The sequence below is a fragment of the Sceloporus undulatus genome, chromosome 3 (assembly GCF_019175285.1).
Source record: "Sceloporus undulatus isolate JIND9_A2432 ecotype Alabama chromosome 3, SceUnd_v1.1, whole genome shotgun sequence".
Classification (NCBI taxonomy): domain Eukaryota; kingdom Metazoa; phylum Chordata; class Lepidosauria; order Squamata; family Phrynosomatidae; genus Sceloporus; species Sceloporus undulatus.
This window is the reverse complement of record NC_056524.1, coordinates 263,905,061-263,925,876: the sequence shown is the minus strand read 5'-3', so window position 1 is coordinate 263,925,876 and position 20,816 is coordinate 263,905,061. Positions and strand designations below refer to the sequence as shown.

The 20,816-nt window shown below is 42.4% G+C and overlaps 1 protein-coding gene across 1 annotated transcript in view; it reads left to right on the top strand.

Moving 5' to 3' along the window:
- MCF2L2 (MCF.2 cell line derived transforming sequence-like 2) overlaps window positions 1-20,816 on the top strand; it is a 211,001-nt gene that overhangs the window by 148,326 nt on the left and 41,859 nt on the right. The window contains exons 13-16 of the mRNA XM_042457103.1: window positions 2,954-3,023; window positions 4,413-4,427; window positions 5,480-5,580; window positions 19,810-19,935. Of these exons, the coding sequence (XP_042313037.1) occupies window positions 2,954-3,023; window positions 4,413-4,427; window positions 5,480-5,580; window positions 19,810-19,935 (312 nt within the window). The remainder of the gene's footprint in view (window positions 1-2,953; window positions 3,024-4,412; window positions 4,428-5,479; window positions 5,581-19,809; window positions 19,936-20,816) is intronic.

The window sequence follows — 20,816 nt, the reverse complement described above, 5'->3', positions numbered from 1 at the left end:
TTCCAAGTTTGTGATTCTGTGATTCTAACACACAACCACCACAGTACCCTAATTCAAGATGTTGCCTTAGCTGCCACCGAGACACGCTTTCTTGGATTCTTGGGCTTTCCTTGAGCGCCGCAGAATTTTAGCCAGAAAAAAACGCATCAGCTCCTGAAAGCTGTTGCTTCTCTTGGGGCGGTAGCTGGGGGAAAGATTTCCAGACAGAAGTCTGTTTTGTATGGCAGCCTTCCCAGAGTATTTGGCTGTTTGCTTCTTCTCCTCAGCAAGGGGGGCCTTCAGTTCATCGGAACCAGCTGTTTTATGGGTGGCCATGTTTACTTTGGCATCAAGGAACTTCTCCATCTGCTGCCAAGCACAATTAAATTGTTTTTTTTTTATATATATTATACTTAAAACAACGATGGTTTTTCTACCTTAAGCTTTCCTCAGTGGACGTTGAAGCAGTAGACCTTCCACTTGCAAGAAGTCACAAACAAAGTGAGGAAAAGCATAGTCATTGAAAACTCACCAAAACAGTGATATTTTTATTTGGGCCAACCAAAACACACATTCCAAGAGAATCTTGTACCACCTTTGTGATACTTCCTGAGCTCTACATTGTGATTTGTCATTTTGGGTAGTGGGGTGAACAAGTCCTGATTGTCAGCACAAAACTGTTCACGGTCCTTCCCAGGCTTAAAGAGGGTTTCTTTTCAAGTAGGGCTCTGGAATTGTGTTTTGAAGGGAGGACACACATCTGGCGATAAGGAAAACCTGGGGCATATCTGAATGGCCACCCCAGACTGGCCCCCAATTGACCATGATGATAACCAGACAGCATCCAGTGTGACACCACATTGTCATCCACAACAGGCCAACACTAGTGAGAGTATTTGGGATAGTCCCTGCTAAAAAAGTTCTGACTAGGTTCTTGTGGTGTGTTTTTTTGTGTTTTTTATGTCAAGGAAGGGAAGAGGCAGTTGTGGGATTCCTGGCCACCCCTGCTGGGCTCCTTGTGGGTTAGGGAGGTCCCTGTGAGAACCTGTTTGGTATTGCCAGCGCTTCTGCTAAGGTCAGAATGGGGTGCCCTACCATATGATCCATAAGGAGGGGGTCACTTATCCTCTCCCCATTGTTCAAGGCACCCGTGTTTTGATCTCGGTAGAAACAGCGTGCACCAGGTAGGGGCATCACTATTATTATTATTATTAACCTTTATTTATAAAGCGCTGTAGTTTACACAGCGGTGTACATCAATTTTTTAGTCAGACGGTTTTCCTGCCCTCAGGCTTACAATCTGAAGAAGACACGACACAAAAGGAGAAGGAGTGGTGGTGGGGAATAGGATCAGGTCCAGCAGATCTTTTCCACCTCCGAGTCCTGGACCAAGGCAGATGGACTGGAGGAAGGGCTTGGCTTCTTGATTGGATGGGTTAGAAGGAGGCTTTTCCTGGGTCAGAGGGGGCTCACCTCTGGGAGATGCTTCTCTAAACAATATAGTCTTTAATTCAGTTTTGAAACTGGGCAGAGAAGTTGATGGGTAGGTGTGGTTGGGGAGAAGGTTCCAGGAGTAAGGAGTAAGGAGTAAGGGGCAGCAAGCGGAGAAGGGGGATGCAGGGAGAGTGGATTTGCACCAGGTGACACCCTAAGGTAATACCCCTGCTCCTCAAAACATCTACCTTTTGGCAGAAATGGGGTATGGTTTAAAATTTTAATTTCTTTAAAAGCCTCACATCTTACTGATTTTCCCTTCAACTGCATGCAACAGTGTACAAACAATACCTTTAGGCTGTGCGATATGATATTATAATTTAAAAGGTATAATTTTAATTATGTAAATTATTTATTATTATTATTTTATTATTATTTATTATTATTATTATTTCTTGCTTATTTTATTATAGCACTGTAGATTTACCAGCGCTGTACATTCAAACTAATAATAGTATAAAGTAAACCTGCCTATGGCGTACAATCTAAATTGTTCATGTCACAACTATTACCATTACATTATGGGACTTTTGATTCATTAGTCACATTAGTACAAAAACATTACTAAGGATTCTGTATGGTGTAGTAGGGGAAGGGGAGGTCAATGGAGTGGGGGTGACACCATGAGCTAATGCACCAGGTGATGCCAATTTTAGTGATGCCACTATCACCAAGCAGGCTTTACATGGAGCTTCACATGAGGAAGTGATGGGTGGCTCCAAAAACATGCTGTGCCCTTTCCCTGATCAGCCTGGGGGAAGGGGGAGGGGATGGCACAGCTCATGGTGAATGATCAGAACTAATTGGTTATAATCCAGCTGTTTCTGGGAACATCAGACTTTCTCCTGATGTATATTAGTTCAGAGCAAAGTCAAGGCTCAGAAATACATTCTGATTTGTCATTTTGTTCTGGTATGTAGTCGCACATTGTGGGATTGCTGCACTAATTTCAGGTGGATTTTGGTGTTTTCCCCCAGTGTAGACATGCTCCTTGGATAGCCTTGCTTGTGTTATGTGACTTGAGGTCATTTTTGATTTATGGGGGACTGTAAGGTGAACCTGTCATGGGGTTTTTCTTGGCAAGATTTTTTGTCAGAGGACGTTTGCCTTTGACTTCCCCTAGACTGAGAGGCATTGTGACTTGCATTAAAATCATCCAGTGGAATCAAACCCTGGTCTCCAGAGTCGTAGTCCCAACACTCTCAAACTACTATACCACATGGACTCTGTGGATAACTTTCCATGATTAAGATGGGACTGCTTATGGAAGGATGACAGTGTTTATTGTAGGAAAATGAGAGGTAATGTGTATTCTCAGGGTTGGATGCTGATTTTTTTAAGCCCAAATTTTAGAAGAAATTTAGTTACTTCTGAATTCTTCTATTGTACTATATAACCATTCTGCCATTTTTCTTTGGGAACTTGTTCACAAGTTATTTTTTGACTTGATTTATTTACATTGACTTGCTTTATGTTGCAGAAGGAAGATCTCCAAATATATGAAAAATATTGCCAAAACAAACCAAGGTCAGAAGCCCTTTGGAGGACGTGTGGGAGACAGCCTTTTTCTTTCAGGTCATACTAATTAGTTTCAGGTATTAAATGTTCTACAAGAGATATCTCCTCTTCTCAGATAATTAAATTTGTCTTCCCCTTGAATCAATATTCGGTTAATGTTTTTGTAAATCCCATCAAAGGAATTAAGTTCCTGAGTGCTTTCATTAATCCCATCTTTCCCATTTTTTGTATATGCTTGTCCCTTACTAAATGGAGATTTTCATCCTATTCTTGCCCTCTTATTGAAATAACTGCCTCTTCTTATTAGGGACATATTTTGCTCCACAAAACCTCCCAAATTTCAGAAGAAATTGAGAGACTGCAACAGATTCTGCATCCAGGATTCACCAACCACTTGTTGAAAATATTCCAAAACAAATTCCAAAAGCAAACCTTGATTTTGCCTGTGCTATATAAGGGATACCATTTTTACAACACCATTCTAATTAATGGGATCTGAGCATTCATGCATTTTGGTTATCTATTGGAGAGGGTCCTGGAATCATACATGAGCAGATACTGGGGGCCTACTGTACCTATGTGTTCAGAGCATACAGAATCATAGAATCTGAGGCCCGTTACAGATTGCCCAAAAGGGGCGGTCTCGGGCCGCGTGCCGGTTGCAGGCAGAGGAGTCACAGGCAGCCAAATCGCGCGACTCCTCCACGCTACAAGAAGGAGCGCGGAAAATCACGTTCCTTCCAGCACCCGGAAGAGACGCCGCAAGTGCCAAAGTGCGCACTCGCGGCGTCACTTCCGGGGCCGCGACGTGCAGACACAGAGGGTCCGTTACGTCAAAATGGCGGCGGGGCCGTGTGGAACGGGCTGCCGCCATTTGTTACGGACTCTGTCCGTAACAGGTAGGGGCGTCTGGAGAAGGACCCTTTTTCAAATGGGACGTCCTAAGGACGTCCCTTATGGAGGTATGTAACACGCATAGAGAATCATAGAGTTGGAAGGGACCACAAGGCCATCCAGTCCAACCCCCTGCCATGCAGGAGGAAATCCAAATGAAGCTCCCCAACAGATGGCTATCCAGCCTCCGTTTGAAGATCTCCAAGGAGGGAGACTCCACTACACTCCAGGGACTGTGTTGCACATTCGAACAGCCCTTATTGTCAGGAAGTTCCTCCTATGTTGAGGTGGAATCCCTTTGCCTGGAGTTTGCATCTATTGCTCCAGGTCCTAGTCTCTGGAGCAGCGAAGAAAACAAGCTTGCTCCCTCCTCAATATGAATCCCTTCAAATATTTTAACAGGGCTATCATATCACCTCTTAACCTTCTTTCTCCAGGCTAAACATCACCAGCTCCCTAAGGCATTCCTTATAGGGCATGGTTTCCAGACCTTCACCATTTTAGTCGCCCTACTTGACATGCTCCAGTTTCTCAATGTCCTTTTTGATTGTGGCGCCCAGAACTGGACACAATATTTCAGGTTGGGCCTGACCAAAGCAGAATTGATTTAGACACTATACTTTTATTGATGCAACCTAAAATTGCCCTTTTTAGCTGCCACATTGCACTGTTGACTCATGTTCAACTTGTGGTCTACTTGGACTCCTAGATCCCTTTCACACATAGTTTTATTCAGGCATGTGTCCCCCATCCTATATCTGTGCATTTTTATTTTTCCACCCTAAGTGCGTAGTACCTTACATTTCTCCCTGTTGAAGTTTTCATTTTGTTAGCTTTGGCCCAGCTTTTTTAGTCTATTCAGGTCATTTTGAATTTGTTTGTCTGTCCTCTGGGGTATTTGCTACTCCTCCTAATTTGGTGGTCATCTGCAAATTTGATTAATTGCCCCCCAGTTCTGTCATCCAATTCATTGATAAATAAATTGATAAAGATCTTAATGGTTTATTTTCAGTTTCTTCATTGTCCCGCTCTATATCTGTACATAGTGATGGGAAGGAATGCAATGACTTGGACCAATTCAACTTTACTGTTTAGTGGGATAGCTTGTACACTGTAGGATATGGTTAGTTTGGTCAATGTGGGACAATAAAATTAGACATTGGAACACTGAAAAGGTTATTCAACGATGATGCTTCAGGATAACAGAGAATTTTCATCTAGATTTACATTGTTGGATTCATAATTCAGAGCAAGGAGTGTGATTTGCCCATCACTATCGTTATACTTGCAGGATTCTAGAATAGGAAAGTAATGTAAAGTAAGTCACGTCTCAAAGCTGTGAAGTAAGTTACATCGCAATGCTGTGGGACCATGTTTTGAATTGTGTCATCATATGCTACACAAAAATGCATTGAAGAAAAAGCTGCCAGAGGATATCCATGTTTCTAAACTGGAAATGACATTTTTCTTCTAAAAGCAACAGGCTTCACAACTTCAAAAGATATTGCATTGTAATTCTGTACTTAGTGTTCCTGCCTGCTGTGATCATTTTTCAGACTATCAACACTTCGTTCCCACTTTTCTTCCTTTCCTCTTTTCCAGGAATGTCAGAGGAAACTGGACCATAAACTTTCCCTTGATGCTTATCTCTTGAAACCAGTCCAGAGGATAACCAAGTACCAGCTGCTTTTAAAGGTAATAATTGAATCCATTCCAGGAAGTCACTTTCTGCAAGAAGAAACAGTGGGTTACTACAGCACTAGCTCTCACTAACTTGGACTCCTTCCACTGTCTTAGACTGCAACTCCCATCATCCCCCAGCCACCATGGTCTTTTGGTATATGTTCACACTTTTTAAAATATGCAGATCCCAAAATTCCAGATTCTTGATTGATGGGTGACAATTATAATGGCCACTTACACATGACAGAAAAAAAGAAATGTATCACCAAAAAAGAAAAAGCTGAAAAAGCATAGGGATTTGCATAAAACTGGTATATGTTAAGGTTTAGAAATGTATAGGTATAGGTTCAGAAATAATTAAACAGGCTATTGTAATTTGGATGTAACTCACTGGAAAACATCCAATAATGTTTGGTAAGATAGAGTGCTGTAGGAAAGAGGGAGACAGCACCATATTTGGATTGTTTCAGTAAAGGAAGACATGGCCCTGAGTTTGCCAGAGATGAACAGGGCAGTTGATGATGGGGAATCTTGGAGATCTCTCATCCATGGGGTTGCCACAAGTCAAAGTCAACTTGATAGCAAATGACAATGGCAAAGACCTCTGCTTTTCTAGTGAACATTTCTTTCAATCCCCAAATTTCAAGCACTGCAATAACTTAAAATTTGAGCTGTGCATTTAGAAACACCATTTAGGCATACAAAACAAAGAGACAGTCAAGGTTACCAAGGAAATGCAAACACAACAAACATCACTGTTGTAGGTGTGAACAATTTTTAGTGCCTCACATTCTGCAATGCTAGGAAATTGGAGACTGTAGAAAAAAGGCACAGAATTTTTATTTGGGGGCCAGTGCCCTCATTTTACCCCTCACATATCATGTAGCTACACCCCTGGTTCTAGTCCTCAATTACATTTCCAGCTGCAGACCATGTTTGCAGATGCAATCAGTTATCATTTTATATATCAGTTCTAGCATACGTTTTAAGACCTAAGGGAGTCTATTCGTGGTATCTGGAACAAAGTGTTAAGTGTTAGTGTAAAGCAGGGGTGGGCAACACATGGCCAATGAGTACCAACTATTTTACAATCTTCTCTAAGGGCCCCTGCTGCTACCAAATTTATAATGCTATCAAAGAAGTGTTACTTTACTGTTTAATTTGCTGGTATATCACTGGAATTCAGTAGTACAGTGGCAAAGTGACCAACGCAAAGGTGACCAAACCTTTGAAACAAGCACTCTAAAAACCCAAAGCATACTTTAAGCAATAAAACCTGCAACATAATAAAGTGGGATTGAGATAGTAAGAAACCATAGTCTATGCTAATAATGCCAGTAGGCTATGCCAATTAAGATCATAAAGTGGAATTTAGGGGTACCACTTTTGAATAGTCCTTTTTGTGAATCCCTGTTCTAACCCCACAAACAGAAAATTAGTAGAACAGAAAGCCCCAATTTGGGCTCATTATTAAAAACAAAACAAAAACAAACCACAAAACACCTGCAGGTAGCGTTTACTTCAAAGACATTAAAAGGCATGCTTCCAAACATCTTTGCATACTGAAGTCTTCCTATATGTTGGGTTCAATTTTGACAGAGAGCTGGAAAAAGCTGAACCTTTTGGTATAGCCTACTGGCATATTCTCTGGTTCCTTACTATCTCAATCCCACCTTATTATGCTGAAGGAATTCTGGGCCAAAATCTAATTGTTTTCTCAACTGGTACAGCATACTCTCCAACATTTCAGCCATGAAGACTGGGACACATGTGGCCAATCAGAAGATGGTCAAGAAGGCAAAAGGTATTAATGAGGAAGAACACACAGTTTGTTTTCATTTGAGTCTAGAGAAAAAGGCCACACTCTGCCTCCTCCTCTCCTTCCCCATGTTCATTCATTGCAAACTACTTTTGGCCTTTGGACTCAGTTTGCAGCAACTGAAGTAAGCTGGGGACAAAAGGGAGAGCTATCTCAAGTGAGAAAAGGAGAAAGAAAAACTGGGACATTTTAAAAACAGCTGAAAAAATATGATGGTGGAGGATTAACTGGGATTATCCCTGTCAAATGTGGACATTTGGAGGGTATGGTAAAAATGATGTTAGTAAAGAAACATCCTCCAGACCAGAGGTGTTTTTATTAAAATAATACTCCTCCCTTTTCACATCACAAAAACTGGGTCGGTAGATTGGTGGGAAATGGGAAACAAACTAGGTTTTGCTCTGCTGATTTTCTATCAATGTGTTGTTTGAGGTGGGTGGGAGAATACAGTACTAGCAAACAGATGTAAGATTAGATCTCAACCTGGTAAAATCTTCTGGCAGGACCAGTGTAGTCATCAGGAGGAAAACCAGCTTGACCAGTTCTGCACTCACTGAGGAGTGTGCTAGAAGTGATCTGAAATACCTGTGAGAGTACTATGGAGATTAGGATACAGACCCAGTAGAATGAATTGGTATTTGGAGACAATAAGCTATGAAAAAGGATGTGGGGGGAAATGGCATATAGAAGCTGAACTAGGCGATCCTGCTGGTCAAAAAGCAGCATTCACCCACTCCACAAGTTCATTCATAGAATCGCAGAGTAAAAGGGGGCTGTAAGGGCCATTTAGAATCAGAGATATGGGTACGAGGGAGGGAAGAATGAAGCCATTTCCCTCCCATATAAGAATTTTGGCCTCCCCACAAGTCAGAAGTCTCATGTAGGAAGGCAGTCCTTTTTCCCCTCCACCCCACTCAGTAGCTATACTCTTGTCTAGTAAAACATAATTCGAAATTCTGGTTTTGACCTATAAAGTCCTATATGGCTTAGGTCCAGACTATCTGAAAACCTGTATCTCCCCACGTAATAGAGTTTATTTATATCTTTCCGCTTCTCCCAATTGGATTGAGGCAGGATCACAGCAGAGTTTAAAAAATACAATTAAAACATTACAATATTATTACCTCAAAGTTAAAACCACAGTTAAAAACATAAAATCAACAATGCTGGGGTCAGATGCTCTCATTCCATACAGAAACAGTCTGTAATTCATAGAAGGTCAGGTGGTTATGCATGTCGAAAAAGCTCTGTCTTAACTGCCTTCCTGAAAGTTTCCATGGATGTAGCAAGGCGGGTCTCCTCTGGGAGTCCATTCCATAACCTAGGGGCAGCTATACTAAATGCTTTCTGGGAAGTGGAAACATATTTAGATGCTGGTACCTCTAACATGTTCTTCCCACGTTCTAAGAGTGCAGGGCGGATTGTATAGGGAGATATGTTCCCGTAAGTAACTTGGACCCAAGCCATGTAGGGCTTTACAGGTAATAACCAACACCTTGTATTGTGCCTGGAAGCTAATTGGAAGCCAGTGTAGATCTTTCAAAATAGGTGTTATGTGGTCAAATCTCGAGGATCCGGTGACCAACCTGGCTGCCGCATTTTGCACTAATTGGAGCTTCCGAACTTGATACAAGGGTAGCCCCATGTAGAGCATATTGCAGAAGTCAAGACAAAAAATTACCAGAGCATGCACTACAGCTTCAAGGTCTTTTCAGTTGAGGTAGGGTCACAGTTGGCGTATCAACCGAAGTTGGTACCAAGCACTTCTGGCCGTCACATCCACTTGAGATGACAAACGTAGAGATGGACCCAGAAGTACTCCCAAACTGCAAACTTCATCCTTCAGGGGAAGTGTGACCCCATCTAGGAGTGGTTGACAAATTTCCTTCCCCGGACCTATGGATCCTATGGCAAGTACCTCCGTTTTCTCTGGATTCAGCCTGAGTTTGTTTTTCCTCATCCAGCCCATTAGCGACTCAAGGCAGGGATTCAGAGGGGAGATGTCATCCTTAGTCACTGTAACAGTCAGGGACATAGAGAAGCAAACTTGTCAAAGTTTTAAAATCTACAGGGCAAGGCTTTCTCTTCATCCCACCACATCCTAGGTTCAGCTGCTGAGGACATGAGAGAGAACCTTTTTGATAACTACTCCTAGACTTTGGAACTTCCTCTCAGGACAGGTTTGATCTGGCCCATCTGTTGGCAAAGACCTCCTTCTTCAAACAGATCTTCAGCCTTAGTTGACTTGGGTGGAGGGATGTGTAATTAGGTGTTCTGTTTTTAGTATACAGTGGACCCTTGTTATACGCTGAGGTTTGGTTCCAGGATCCTCCATTGATGATAACAACATCCGTGTATGCTCAAGCCCCATTAAATATAATGACATAGCAAAATGGTGTCCCTTATAAAAAATGGAAAATCAAGATTTGATATTTGAAATTTATACTTTTTTTGAACATTTTCAAACCATGGATGCTCCATGTATAAAAATCTGTGTATAAGAAGGACCAACTGTTATAACACATTGGCCTGTTACAGACAGGCCAAAATAAAGCTGCTTCAGTCACTTTGGAGGTATGGTATTTCAATGATACCTGAGTCCTAAGAGTCTGGAAGCTTCACCAAAGCTGCACTCCGTCCTTAGGACCAGAGCGTGGCTTTGGTGCGGCCTTTGGACTCTTGACGCGGCATCATTGAAATACCATACCTCCAAAGTGACTCGAAGCACGCTTTATTTGGGCCTGTCTGTAACAGGCCATATGTTTTAAGTGTTTAATTGTTTTAACTTTTAATGTCTTAAAGGCAGCATTTTAACTGAATTCCTGGACACTGGTACCCCGTGATACGAATGCGCCGCGTTACGAAATTTCCGGGTTATCGAAAAAAATCCATAAAAAAAAACGGTTCCGGTTACAAGGTATTTCGGGTTACGAAAAAAATTTGGTGCTTTTCGGCGCTTTTCGCCACCAAATCGCGGCTTCGCATTAGCGCCTTATGGGGCTCGCTTGAGAATGCTTTTCGGGTACGAATGCGCCGCGGAACGAATTAATCGTAACCCGGGGACCCTGTATAATGTTTATTATATTATTATTATTTTTATAATCTAGCTGTAGATTTTAAACTTTTGACTCTATATTGTTTTAGACGTTCTAAGTTATATTGTAAGCCACTTTGAGTCCTATTTGGGAAAAAGTGGGATACAAATAAAAAATTTAAAAAAAAGCCCACTGCCATGCAGTTGTCTAGCAAAATTTTTTGAGAGTTGACCATCTAATTGTTTGACTATAACCAGTAAAGGAGATGAAGGATGGTTCCTTAGCGACTTGGTTTCAGTACTAATACTTCAGGGCAGCTGTGACACACCTATTGAAAAATGGGCTATGAATTTCTGTTTTCGTCACATAAAACCTTTGGTCTAAATCTATCTTCATCTAGACTTACGAATCCATTCTGTTAGGAAGTTTCTAATTAGGGGAATTTCTTAATAAGCTCAAATTGCCAAGAGGAGGATTAACAACACCCTCGAGATACTGTGGAGATTATCGCACGCGTTCTGAGAACGTTCTGATCACGTGATGAGAACGGAACGCATTGAGAGAATACCGCACATATGTGTTTCCAATCGGGTTCTCAGAACGCTTAAATGTGTTCCAAATGTGTTCCAGAGGGAACGGATTTGAATGTGTTCTGAATGTGTTTCCCAGAGAGCTGAAACGTGATGAAAACGTTCCAAGAGAATGTGTGCGGTATCTTATCCGTTCTCAAACGTTCCCTCATTCCCTGTCTTCTGATTGGCTGAAAGAATGACAGGCAGGAGGGAGGCACAGGCGAGCGACTGCAGTGAGGGAAGGTGTGTGTGTGTGAGGGGGGAAAGAAGGAGGGAGGGAAGGGAGGAAAAAGGGAGGAAAGGTGGGACAAGGAAGAGAAGAGGAAAGCAGGGAAAGAGAGGGAAGAAAGAGACCAGAGCAGAGAGCAAGAGGGAGAAGGTCTGCTGCTTCTCCGGGGTCTCTAGTGTCATGTCAGTGGGGCCCTGTGCTGTCACAATGCAGGAGCAGGGAGCCCAGGACCTTCTCCTCCTCCCTCCAGGAGGGAACCCACAAAAGCCCTCTTTGGAGCACCACACAAAAGCAAGCAAAAAACTCCCAAATTCATAGCAAAGAGCCAGACAAGAGTTAAAGCGGGAGGAAGCTCACAACCTGAAGGCACACATTACATGCACACACACAGGAGCAAAAGGGTGTCAAGCTGCCAAAAAGGGAAATGGATGACAGAGCAGGACTCTTCTTTTCTAACGGTTTAAAGAGCTGCTAGGGCTGCCGGGCTCTGCCCTTGGCCCAGTCCCTCCTGGCAACTTGCTTTCCTTCGGCTTGAAGGGACCTCCAGGAGCTCCTCCTCCCTCAAGGAAGAGGGGACCAGGGCAGAGAGCAAGAGGAGAGGGTCTGGCTGCTTCTGCGGGGGGCTCTGGTGTCATGTCCAGGGGGCTCCTGTGCTTGCAGCCTGCAGGAGGCAGGGATGGCAGGGATGCCAAGGACCTTCTCCTCCTTCCCTAAAAGAGGGAACCCACAAAAGCTCCTCGTTTGGAGCACCACAGAAAAGCAAGCAAACAACCCCAGAATCCATAGCAAAGAGCCAGACAAGAGTTAAAGCGGGGAGGAAGCTCACACCGAAGGCACACATTACATGCACACACACACAGCCAAAGGGTGTCAAGCTGCAAAAAAGGGGAAATGGGATGACAGCAGAGGACTCTTCTTTCTAACCGGTTTTAAAGAGCTGCAATGGCTGTCGGGGCTCTGCCCTTGGTCCAGTCCCCTCCCTTCCCTCGCGCTGTGAAGGACCTCGTGGAGCTCCCTTAAAGCCCAGGCTGCCAAGGAGGGGACTCGCCCTTGGCCCCAAGTTACATAGGTTTTACCTATTTTCTTCCTTCAAACATATGCCAGCATATGAAGCCCCAGCGTTTTATAGAGGGGCTTGCCTTCTTTCCCTCCCAAGAGAATCCTCGGACCTCCTTCGGAGGGAAGACAAGATGGGGGGGGGGGGGCGCTTGCCTTCCTTCCCTCCAAGGGAATCTTCGGAGGGAAGACTTCTCAGTGAGGCTGAGAAGCACTCTCCCGGCCAGAGTCCCATGCTTACTGAAATCCCCCACCTCCCTCACCTCCCTCATAGAAATCAATCCAAAAACTGAGTTTAAAGAGCAGAGGAGAGCGCCTTTGGGTCTGCATCTGGGAGAGATTTTAAACTCCGTTTTTGGATTGATTCCTATGGGAAGGAAGGTGAGGGATTTCAGTAAGCCGAGGGACTCAGGAGAGGCGAGCTCCATGGCCCACGCCTCCCTTTTCCCTCTTTCCTGGGGGCACGCCTCTCCCGAGCCGTCCAACCACTGAGCGATGGTCGACGTCAAGCAAAGACAGCCCACAAACTTAATACAGCAAACCGTTCTGAGAACGGTTTCAAGAAAAGGAATCGCAGTGCGGTAAACTGCCGTTCTGATCCCGTTCTGATCACGTTTTGATTCTAATGCGGTAATATCCGTTCCAGGAACTTTTCATCACGTGATGATATGGAACGTTCTCAGAACGAGTGCGATAATCTTCTGTGTCCCTTAGTGTATACCAAAGGACAAATATCCTTAAGAGCTGACGCGGAAACAGGTGTCTCCATTAAAGTCAAAATATTATTAAGGAGAACACACGTACAGCAGTGAGCACACCCACACACATAACAAGAGACTCAATGAAATAAAGGTGGGTGAGTGAAAGATTGCGAGGCGAACTACGGGTGATACTCACTTCTGAAGCCTGGACAAAGGTGTTGATTCCTGAGCATTAAGCAAAGGTATAGGGTGGCCGGGTCATGCAGTGGCGACTACAGCGGGGGTAGGGGGAGACAAACAGGAGATGGGTGGTTTGTTGATTTATCATCACCCATCAATTGTGAGACTGAGAACAAACGTCAGCATTGTTTTGGTTGGAGGTGAGGCTCCGTCATAACAATCTCAAGCTACCTTGGAGAATTTCTGCATGTATTCTTTCTAGGATCCTGCCTCTCCCCTTGCATTTGCCTACCTGGTCTCTTCACTTTGGAGAAATGGTTGCTCCACTAGGAGGTCAGTTTGGGGTCAGAGTGAACTCCCTACTCCAAAATTTTATAAAAAGTATCTGTACTACAATTCCTCCAGCTGTCAATTTGGCAGCAACACTACCAATATATTCACTTCCGAGCTCAATACAAGGTGTTGGTATCACCTATAAAGCCTAACATGGCTGGGCCCAAGTTATTTGAGGGACCGATCTCCCCATATAATCCGCCCATATAATCCGCCCCGCACACTTAGGACATCCGGGAAGAACCTGTTGGGAATTCATCTCCAAATACATTGTTACATCCCAGATGGCCTTTTCAGTGGCGGCCCACAAATCTGAATGGTCTTCCTGAGGAGCTCCGTCTTCTGATCCCCCTGGAAACATTAAAAAGAGGCTTAAAACCTTCCCTTCTGTCTAGCCTTCCCCGCTGAAAAAATTTGTGCACTCCCAATCCCATTGACTCTCTGCCTTACTCATTGAATGATTGTTTTTTTAGATTTTATAAATTTGTATTTTGCATTTTTATCCTTTTATGAGATTTGTAACGGTTTTTGTTCTGGCTGTAACCGCTTTGATCTAAGGAAAAGCAGTATACCAATTATTTATTATTATTATTTTTTATTATTATTTATTATTCTTATTATTTATCTCAGATCCTTTGCTTTCCCTTTTTTCAGTCACTTAAAAATGTTTCACCCCACTTCTCCTTTTGTCCCAGCTTACTCAATTTGCTACAAACTGAATTCAAAGTGCAAAATTTGTTTGCACACAACTCAGAAGAGGGAGAGTAGAGCGGGGTGCAGAATTTATGTTTCCCAGTAGGCAAAAAAAAAAAACTGCAGCAGCTCTTCTATCTTTGTGGCTTATAATAACGGCATCTTGGACCATGCCTAGTGTGCGGCCATACGTAGAGCGCGATTGCCACGGGCTGGAAATGGGGAGAGATGTGAAACAGTGGAACTTAAGTCAGTAAGTTTTAACTTATCAACCCTTGCCATATCAACACTTGATTCAGTGGATCTATTCTAGTTATTCATTCCAGGATGTTATTTGGGTAGCCCTCCTCCTGTTGTTGGACTGCAGTTCTCAGCAGTCCTAGCCAGCATAGACAATGATAATGAATGCTGTGAGTTGCTCTTCCACTAAATTTGGAAGGCCACCCAATTCCCTTCCCTAATTTAGGTACTTTTATCATAGTTATTGTTATAATGTTAGCTCATAGTTTATCAGCCATTGTGTTACTAGTTTCTCTTTTCATTTTGGGTATTTGCTCCAAGGAGTTCCCCAAACCAGCTGTTTAGAAGTAAGAAGGGGGAAATTACCTTAGAGGTGGGGGCAGAATTATATACTACTCAGACAGAAAAATATGATCGTATAAGCCTGTTTCCAGTAAAAACAAACATGCAGTTCCACTTCAAAAAACCTTAACTGTGGTCTAAAAAGTTGGTCCTGCTAGTCTGAAACCCAATCTTATTTTGTTCAAAGGTCAGCAAGTGATATGTTTGCCAGAAACGGGAGTGAAAGGTCACATACGTTTCACCTTGGTGGTCTGTCTTCTGATGGCAACATCAGAAATCGGCACTGGGAAGACAGAATTTCCAGTGGCATTGTGATCTCAAAGCAATTTCATATACAGGATCATGACCTTTAATGGCCTTTCTTAGCAGGGGACATGACAGACTTTAGCAGCAGTAGAGAACATTGTTAAGGGCAAGCAGAATTCTTATTCAAGTCATACACAAGAACAATGTGAACTGCTGTTTGTATCATGTAGCTCTCAGATTTGCCAGTGAAGATTTGCAAATTGTTTCTCAGTGGAGATCCTCATACATGCACATACAAGCTGCAGTCTAGCATCCACATGTGCAATCCACACATGGAAATATGCTGCACAAGCACTATGCATCCTTCATGCCCAATAGCAACTTTACATGTCAATGTCTATGTGCCATTTTACAATGCATAATACGCAGTGCACAACCACAATGCACAATACACAGTGGGCAACTGCACTGCACACTATAAGATGTACAACATTATGTGATGTGCAACTGCAATGCACAACCACAACATGAAGTGTAACGGCAATGTACAATGCAAAAACAAGGCACAAAGGAAAGTTCTGTCTGAGCATTTCTTTTTCCTCTGCTATTAGCAGAAGTCAGGATATAAAATAAATAAATAACCTATATTTAAAGCAGAAGTGGGGAAAGTGCAGCATGTGTGCCACATGAGGCCTGCAGCTCTTTTTTTGGAAGCTTTTAGGGTAAACCCCTTTCCTCAAATCCTGGACTTGCCAATTTATTTTTTTACCATCAGGCAAAAAATAACCTGCAAATAGTTGAAACCACAGTGAAAATGTCCCCAATGGCAGTTTGGCCTAATTTACACCCCATTACTCTCTCAGTTGATAGTTGGCCAAAACCTTGCCAAAAACCCAATAAATTAAAACTAGAAGTGATTTCTGGTGACTTGTGGCTTACAAAAAGACCTCAGTGCAGCCCAATGGAGACGTGTTGAGGCAATATTTATTATTATTAATACTATTATTATTATTATTAACCTTTATTTATAAAGCACTGTAAATGTACACAGCGCTGTACATACAATCTTTTTAATTCGATCCTGTCTCTTGCACAGTTGTTTACCACTGATATAAAGAGATGGGTGCATGTCATAATTATATCTATTTAGACCCCCAGTTAAGATCCATTGATTTTTACCCTAGCTTCTCTCCCCCAGCTTCAGATCTGGTCAGTTTCAACAGTCAGCCATTGGTATCCGCTGGGGGTTGGTTCCAGGACACCCTTTACCCCATGGATACCAAAATCTGTGGATGCTCAAATCCCAGTAAATATAATGGCATAATAAAATAGTGCCCTTTATATACAATGGCAAAATCAAGGTTTGCTTTTCGGAATTTACATATATTTTTAAAATATTTTCAAACCGTGGGTAGCTGAATCCATGGATAAGGAATCCATGAATAAGGAGGACCAACTGTGTTTCTGTCTCTTGAATGTGTAATTAAATCAAGCGAGTCAGTTCAAGTCCTTTTATGCTAGGATAAATGTGCAAACAGTGCTTTAATAAAAGTCCCTCCTCCTTTGCTAGGACAGTGATACGATATTCTTTACTTAAGATCTTTTAAGGCCATATGTGTGTTTTGTAGTGAAGCGGAAATTGCAGGCACTTTTTCAACAGATGATATTGTGGTGGCTAAAATAGCTGGAGAGTAGCAACCAGTAGAAAAGTTGAAGAAATGTTGACTGCCTGAGCTGTCAAAGAATGATACATAGACTTTTTTTGTCTTCTCAGCAGGCAACTGGTGACTGAGCTCTTCCAGTAAACAGCTGATCATCTTAAATAAATAATTTAACCAATCAGAAAAAAGGTGTGTCCCATAAGCCATTTTAAGTAACATACCATAACTGACCACACCACTGATTCCCACAGTAGGGCAATGACCAACATGCAATCTGCACCATCCCTTCCCACTTTGAGGACAAACCCACCATAATGGAGCAATCATGGCTACAAGCTCACCATTATTTTGTTTTCTGTCCCGCCACAAATTAATCTGCACAGAACTCTGCTAGCAACAGGTAATCTCCTCCCCAGTCCCATCCAGCCACCAACCCATTGGATGCCTCATACAACCATCTCCTTGATTGCATAATTGATTAATTGCCCATATGGTGCATCAGTGCACCCAGTGACACATTGGCACAGCACACACCTGTCCAACAGTGTTGTCCCCATCTGTACATATCCGCTTTCTCCCCCTTCCCTCCGTTGCTCCCTGTTGGACCAGCCAGTTTGTTAATGTTTTCATTACATCCATTTTATCGTTGGTAATATAAAGTGTGCACGGGATAGCCCTGTTATGAGGACTAATGTAAAGATAATCCTAAGAAGGGAAAGCAGGAGTCTAGAAGGCACCCTTCAGCAGTCTTGACAGATGACAGAGCAGGCATATATTTCACTCAGCCACCATCTTCCTCACTGCAGTGAGAGGGAGATATGGTATTCTATTTCGATGCACCTGTGTGTGTAAATTGTTAGGCCTATATTGTGTCTGTGGCTTGTTATCTTTGTGTGATGGATATATGATGGATACCCAAGCATGATCCCATTTCTCTGATGAGCAGCCTTTCCACAAGCTAGTGCCCTCCAGATGGCTATGCTGACAGAGGATGATGGGAATTGTAGTCCAACATATCTGGGTGACAAATCTAAAGAAAGCTGCCTATTTGAGCTACATAATGTTGCAATGGTGCTATAGATGGCTGTGAGCACTGTTTCTTCGATATCCCTAGTGGCTTGCTTATCAGTGAAGATGCTATATGCATCCTGACAACACTCATGCAAAAGTAAGAGCTTCATCTCCACGCCCTGTGAGACAACAGCCTAAAAAACAGCAACTCTGTCTTTCGCAAGCTGCTTTCAGAAGCAACACTTAAAAGCCAATGCTCTTATCAATTGCAACAAAAGTAAACTGCACCTAGAAGGTAAAAACAAAATAGCACACATTAGTCTTTGTGGATAATTAAGCACATAAGAGGAATCCTGTTGGATCAAGCTACAGATTTATCTAGTCCAGCATTCTGTTACCATAGTGTGTGGTGTAATTTCTGGAAGTAGAAACTACACTCTCTGTTCTGTAGGTCTTAAGGACACATATTCAAAGGCAGACTTGCTAACAATTGCATTCTCTCGCAAATACATGCTATCATGAGACATCTTGCTTCTTTTTTATCACTGTAATTAATATAGATTATGAGAGCCACATACAGACATCACAAGACGTTTGGAGCTGTTGCTGATCCATATCTCTAATTCAGTAATCTAGTTGCACAAGCTATGATGGATGTCAACATGCTGGGTTTTTTTTTTCTTGCCCTCACCTCATGTAATTGGTTGACAGAACACAGCAATGAAATGTGTTGTGGTGGTCTCATCTCACATTTGATGATATAGTGGAAGAAGACAAAAGGAGAAATAGACTATCTAGCAACAGCTTTGCAGGATTCTTGTTAAAATCTAGTTGTTGTTTTTCTCGAGTATATTAGGAAAATAGGGAATGTAGCAAGAGTAAAGAAGGATCCTGTTGGCCCTTATAACTGGGAATCGGATGTATGTTACCCTTAAGTGCAACCAACCTATGGGTCTGGTTCAAACAATAGATTACAATTTTTTTTAGATTTGGTATCTTAAATTCTTGTTTGATTTGAAGTTGAAGGCCTTCAAGGCCAACGTCCATAGTTTTCTGTGGGTTTTCTGGACTGTGTGGCTGCATCCTGGTTGGTTTATGACGTGTTCTGCTACTGCCGATTTTTCTGGCTGGCTCAGTCTGCAATATCTCTTGTGTTCTTTGATTTATGTTTGAACACTGAATTTAGTGGTCTCTATGTAGACCTGGGCATAGAATGCTATTTGAAAACAGTGAAATTGTGGACCATGGCAGCAACTACCAGGTCAGAATGTACATCAGGGGTAGGCAACCTGCGGACCGAGGGCCGAGATGCGGCCGCGCCAAGGCCTTGGGACCGGCCCCAGCCTGGTCCTGCCGCCGATTGCCACCGGGGCCTTTGGCGTCTCACACGAGGGGCATGGTGGGGCAATTGTCTATAGAAGCCTCAGAAACATGCATTTATCTTAATTTTTTTAAAAAAAATCAGCACATTTTTCCGCATGTCCTCCATTTTTTATTTAAAAAGTGCCCTCCATTTGAAAATTTTGTCCTACATTTGTCCCGGTTTGTTTATTTATTAAAATTTTTTTTAATTATTTAATTATTTATTTTTTGGCTTCGGCCCCCCAGTTGTCTGAGGGACAGCAACCCGGCCCCTGGCTCAAAAGGGTTGCCTACCCCTGATGTACATGGAAGCCATTGAAATCCACAAACACCTGGACAACTTCAACAGGAAAGAAGAAACCCTGAAAGTAAACAAAGGTTGGCTACCAGTCCTGAAGAACACCAAACTCTAATAATTGACTGCTATACAGTAGTGTGACTGTAATCACTTAATTGTCTATATCATCTTGCCAAGGGGTAACAAAAGTCTTAGCAACTCATCTGTGTCCCTGGATTTCTGATCAGGTACCAGTGTGGTAATATTTTGCTAACATTTTCACAAGAAAACACAGGCACATAATTTAACAAGCAGCTAACTACAGGGCTTATGTGAGAATGGCTGGTTCCATGGCTGGTACTTCAGAAGGATGTAAAAATTTTTTTGCCACAGAAGTGTTCTTAAGTATGCTTCCACAATGGAAAACATTAAACAAGTCTTCTAACATGGAGTTTGTATTATGTCTCCTTTTTCTTAAAATTAGGAAATGTTAAAATGCAGCAAGAATTCAGAAGGTACTGCTGAACTAGAAGAAGCTCTGGCCACCGTGCTTGATATCATCAAGTCCGCTAATGACTCAATGCACCAGATAGCAATTACAGGTTATGAGGTAGGTAATAAGCAAGTCATAGAGTATTGCATCAACTGATAGTCTTCAGACCCAGCTGTTTCTTGGAATCTTATTGGCTCTTTTGCTTACTAGGCCCCAGATGATCTGATTAGGGAACAAGTTATCTGAAGGACAAAAATCATATGAGCCTTGCAAAAGATCAGTGAAACATTTGTTTTCTCTTTCTGACATGAAAGGAAAGGAAAGGAAAGTTCTGTTTTTCAATAACAAACTCCATAGTATTTTGTGGAGGATGGGTGTTTGAGGTGACACAACATTTCCTTTGAAGATACATTATTATTTTTAAAAAAGAAAACACATTCTGTGAAGGCATTGCAAAATACTGCTGAAACATTTGTTTTTCTGTTATCCTACAATGCCATCTCAGGGAAAGGGCAGAGAACAAAGGCAGAGAAACTGGAAGGCACATGCCCAGCACTGCAAGCAAGACAGCATTTATGCCACAGGTGAACTGATGTGTTGGTGGAGTGGGCCGAGGCAGAGGAGGGAGGAACACAGAGGCAGCAAATATGAAGGAAATGTACTGAAAAACAAAGCAAATGAAGTAAATCCTAATAAAGAATATGAAAATAGCAAACCCTCTTGTAGTTAGAATAATTGTGGGGAAAGTGCTGTTCCACACTATTTTTTTAAAAACTGTAATAAAGCCCCAAGTTCAATGTTGTTTCACAACAATTTTTTTAAAATGTGAAAAAGCCCCAAGTAAATACCCTAAAGGCACCAGATCTTCATTTTGGAAGCTAAGCAGGGTCCACCCTGGTTAGTATTTGGATAGAAAACTACCAACAAATACCAGGAGCTGTAGGGTATATTTCAGAGGAATTAAGTAGCAAAACTCCTTCTGAGTGTTCTTGGCCTTA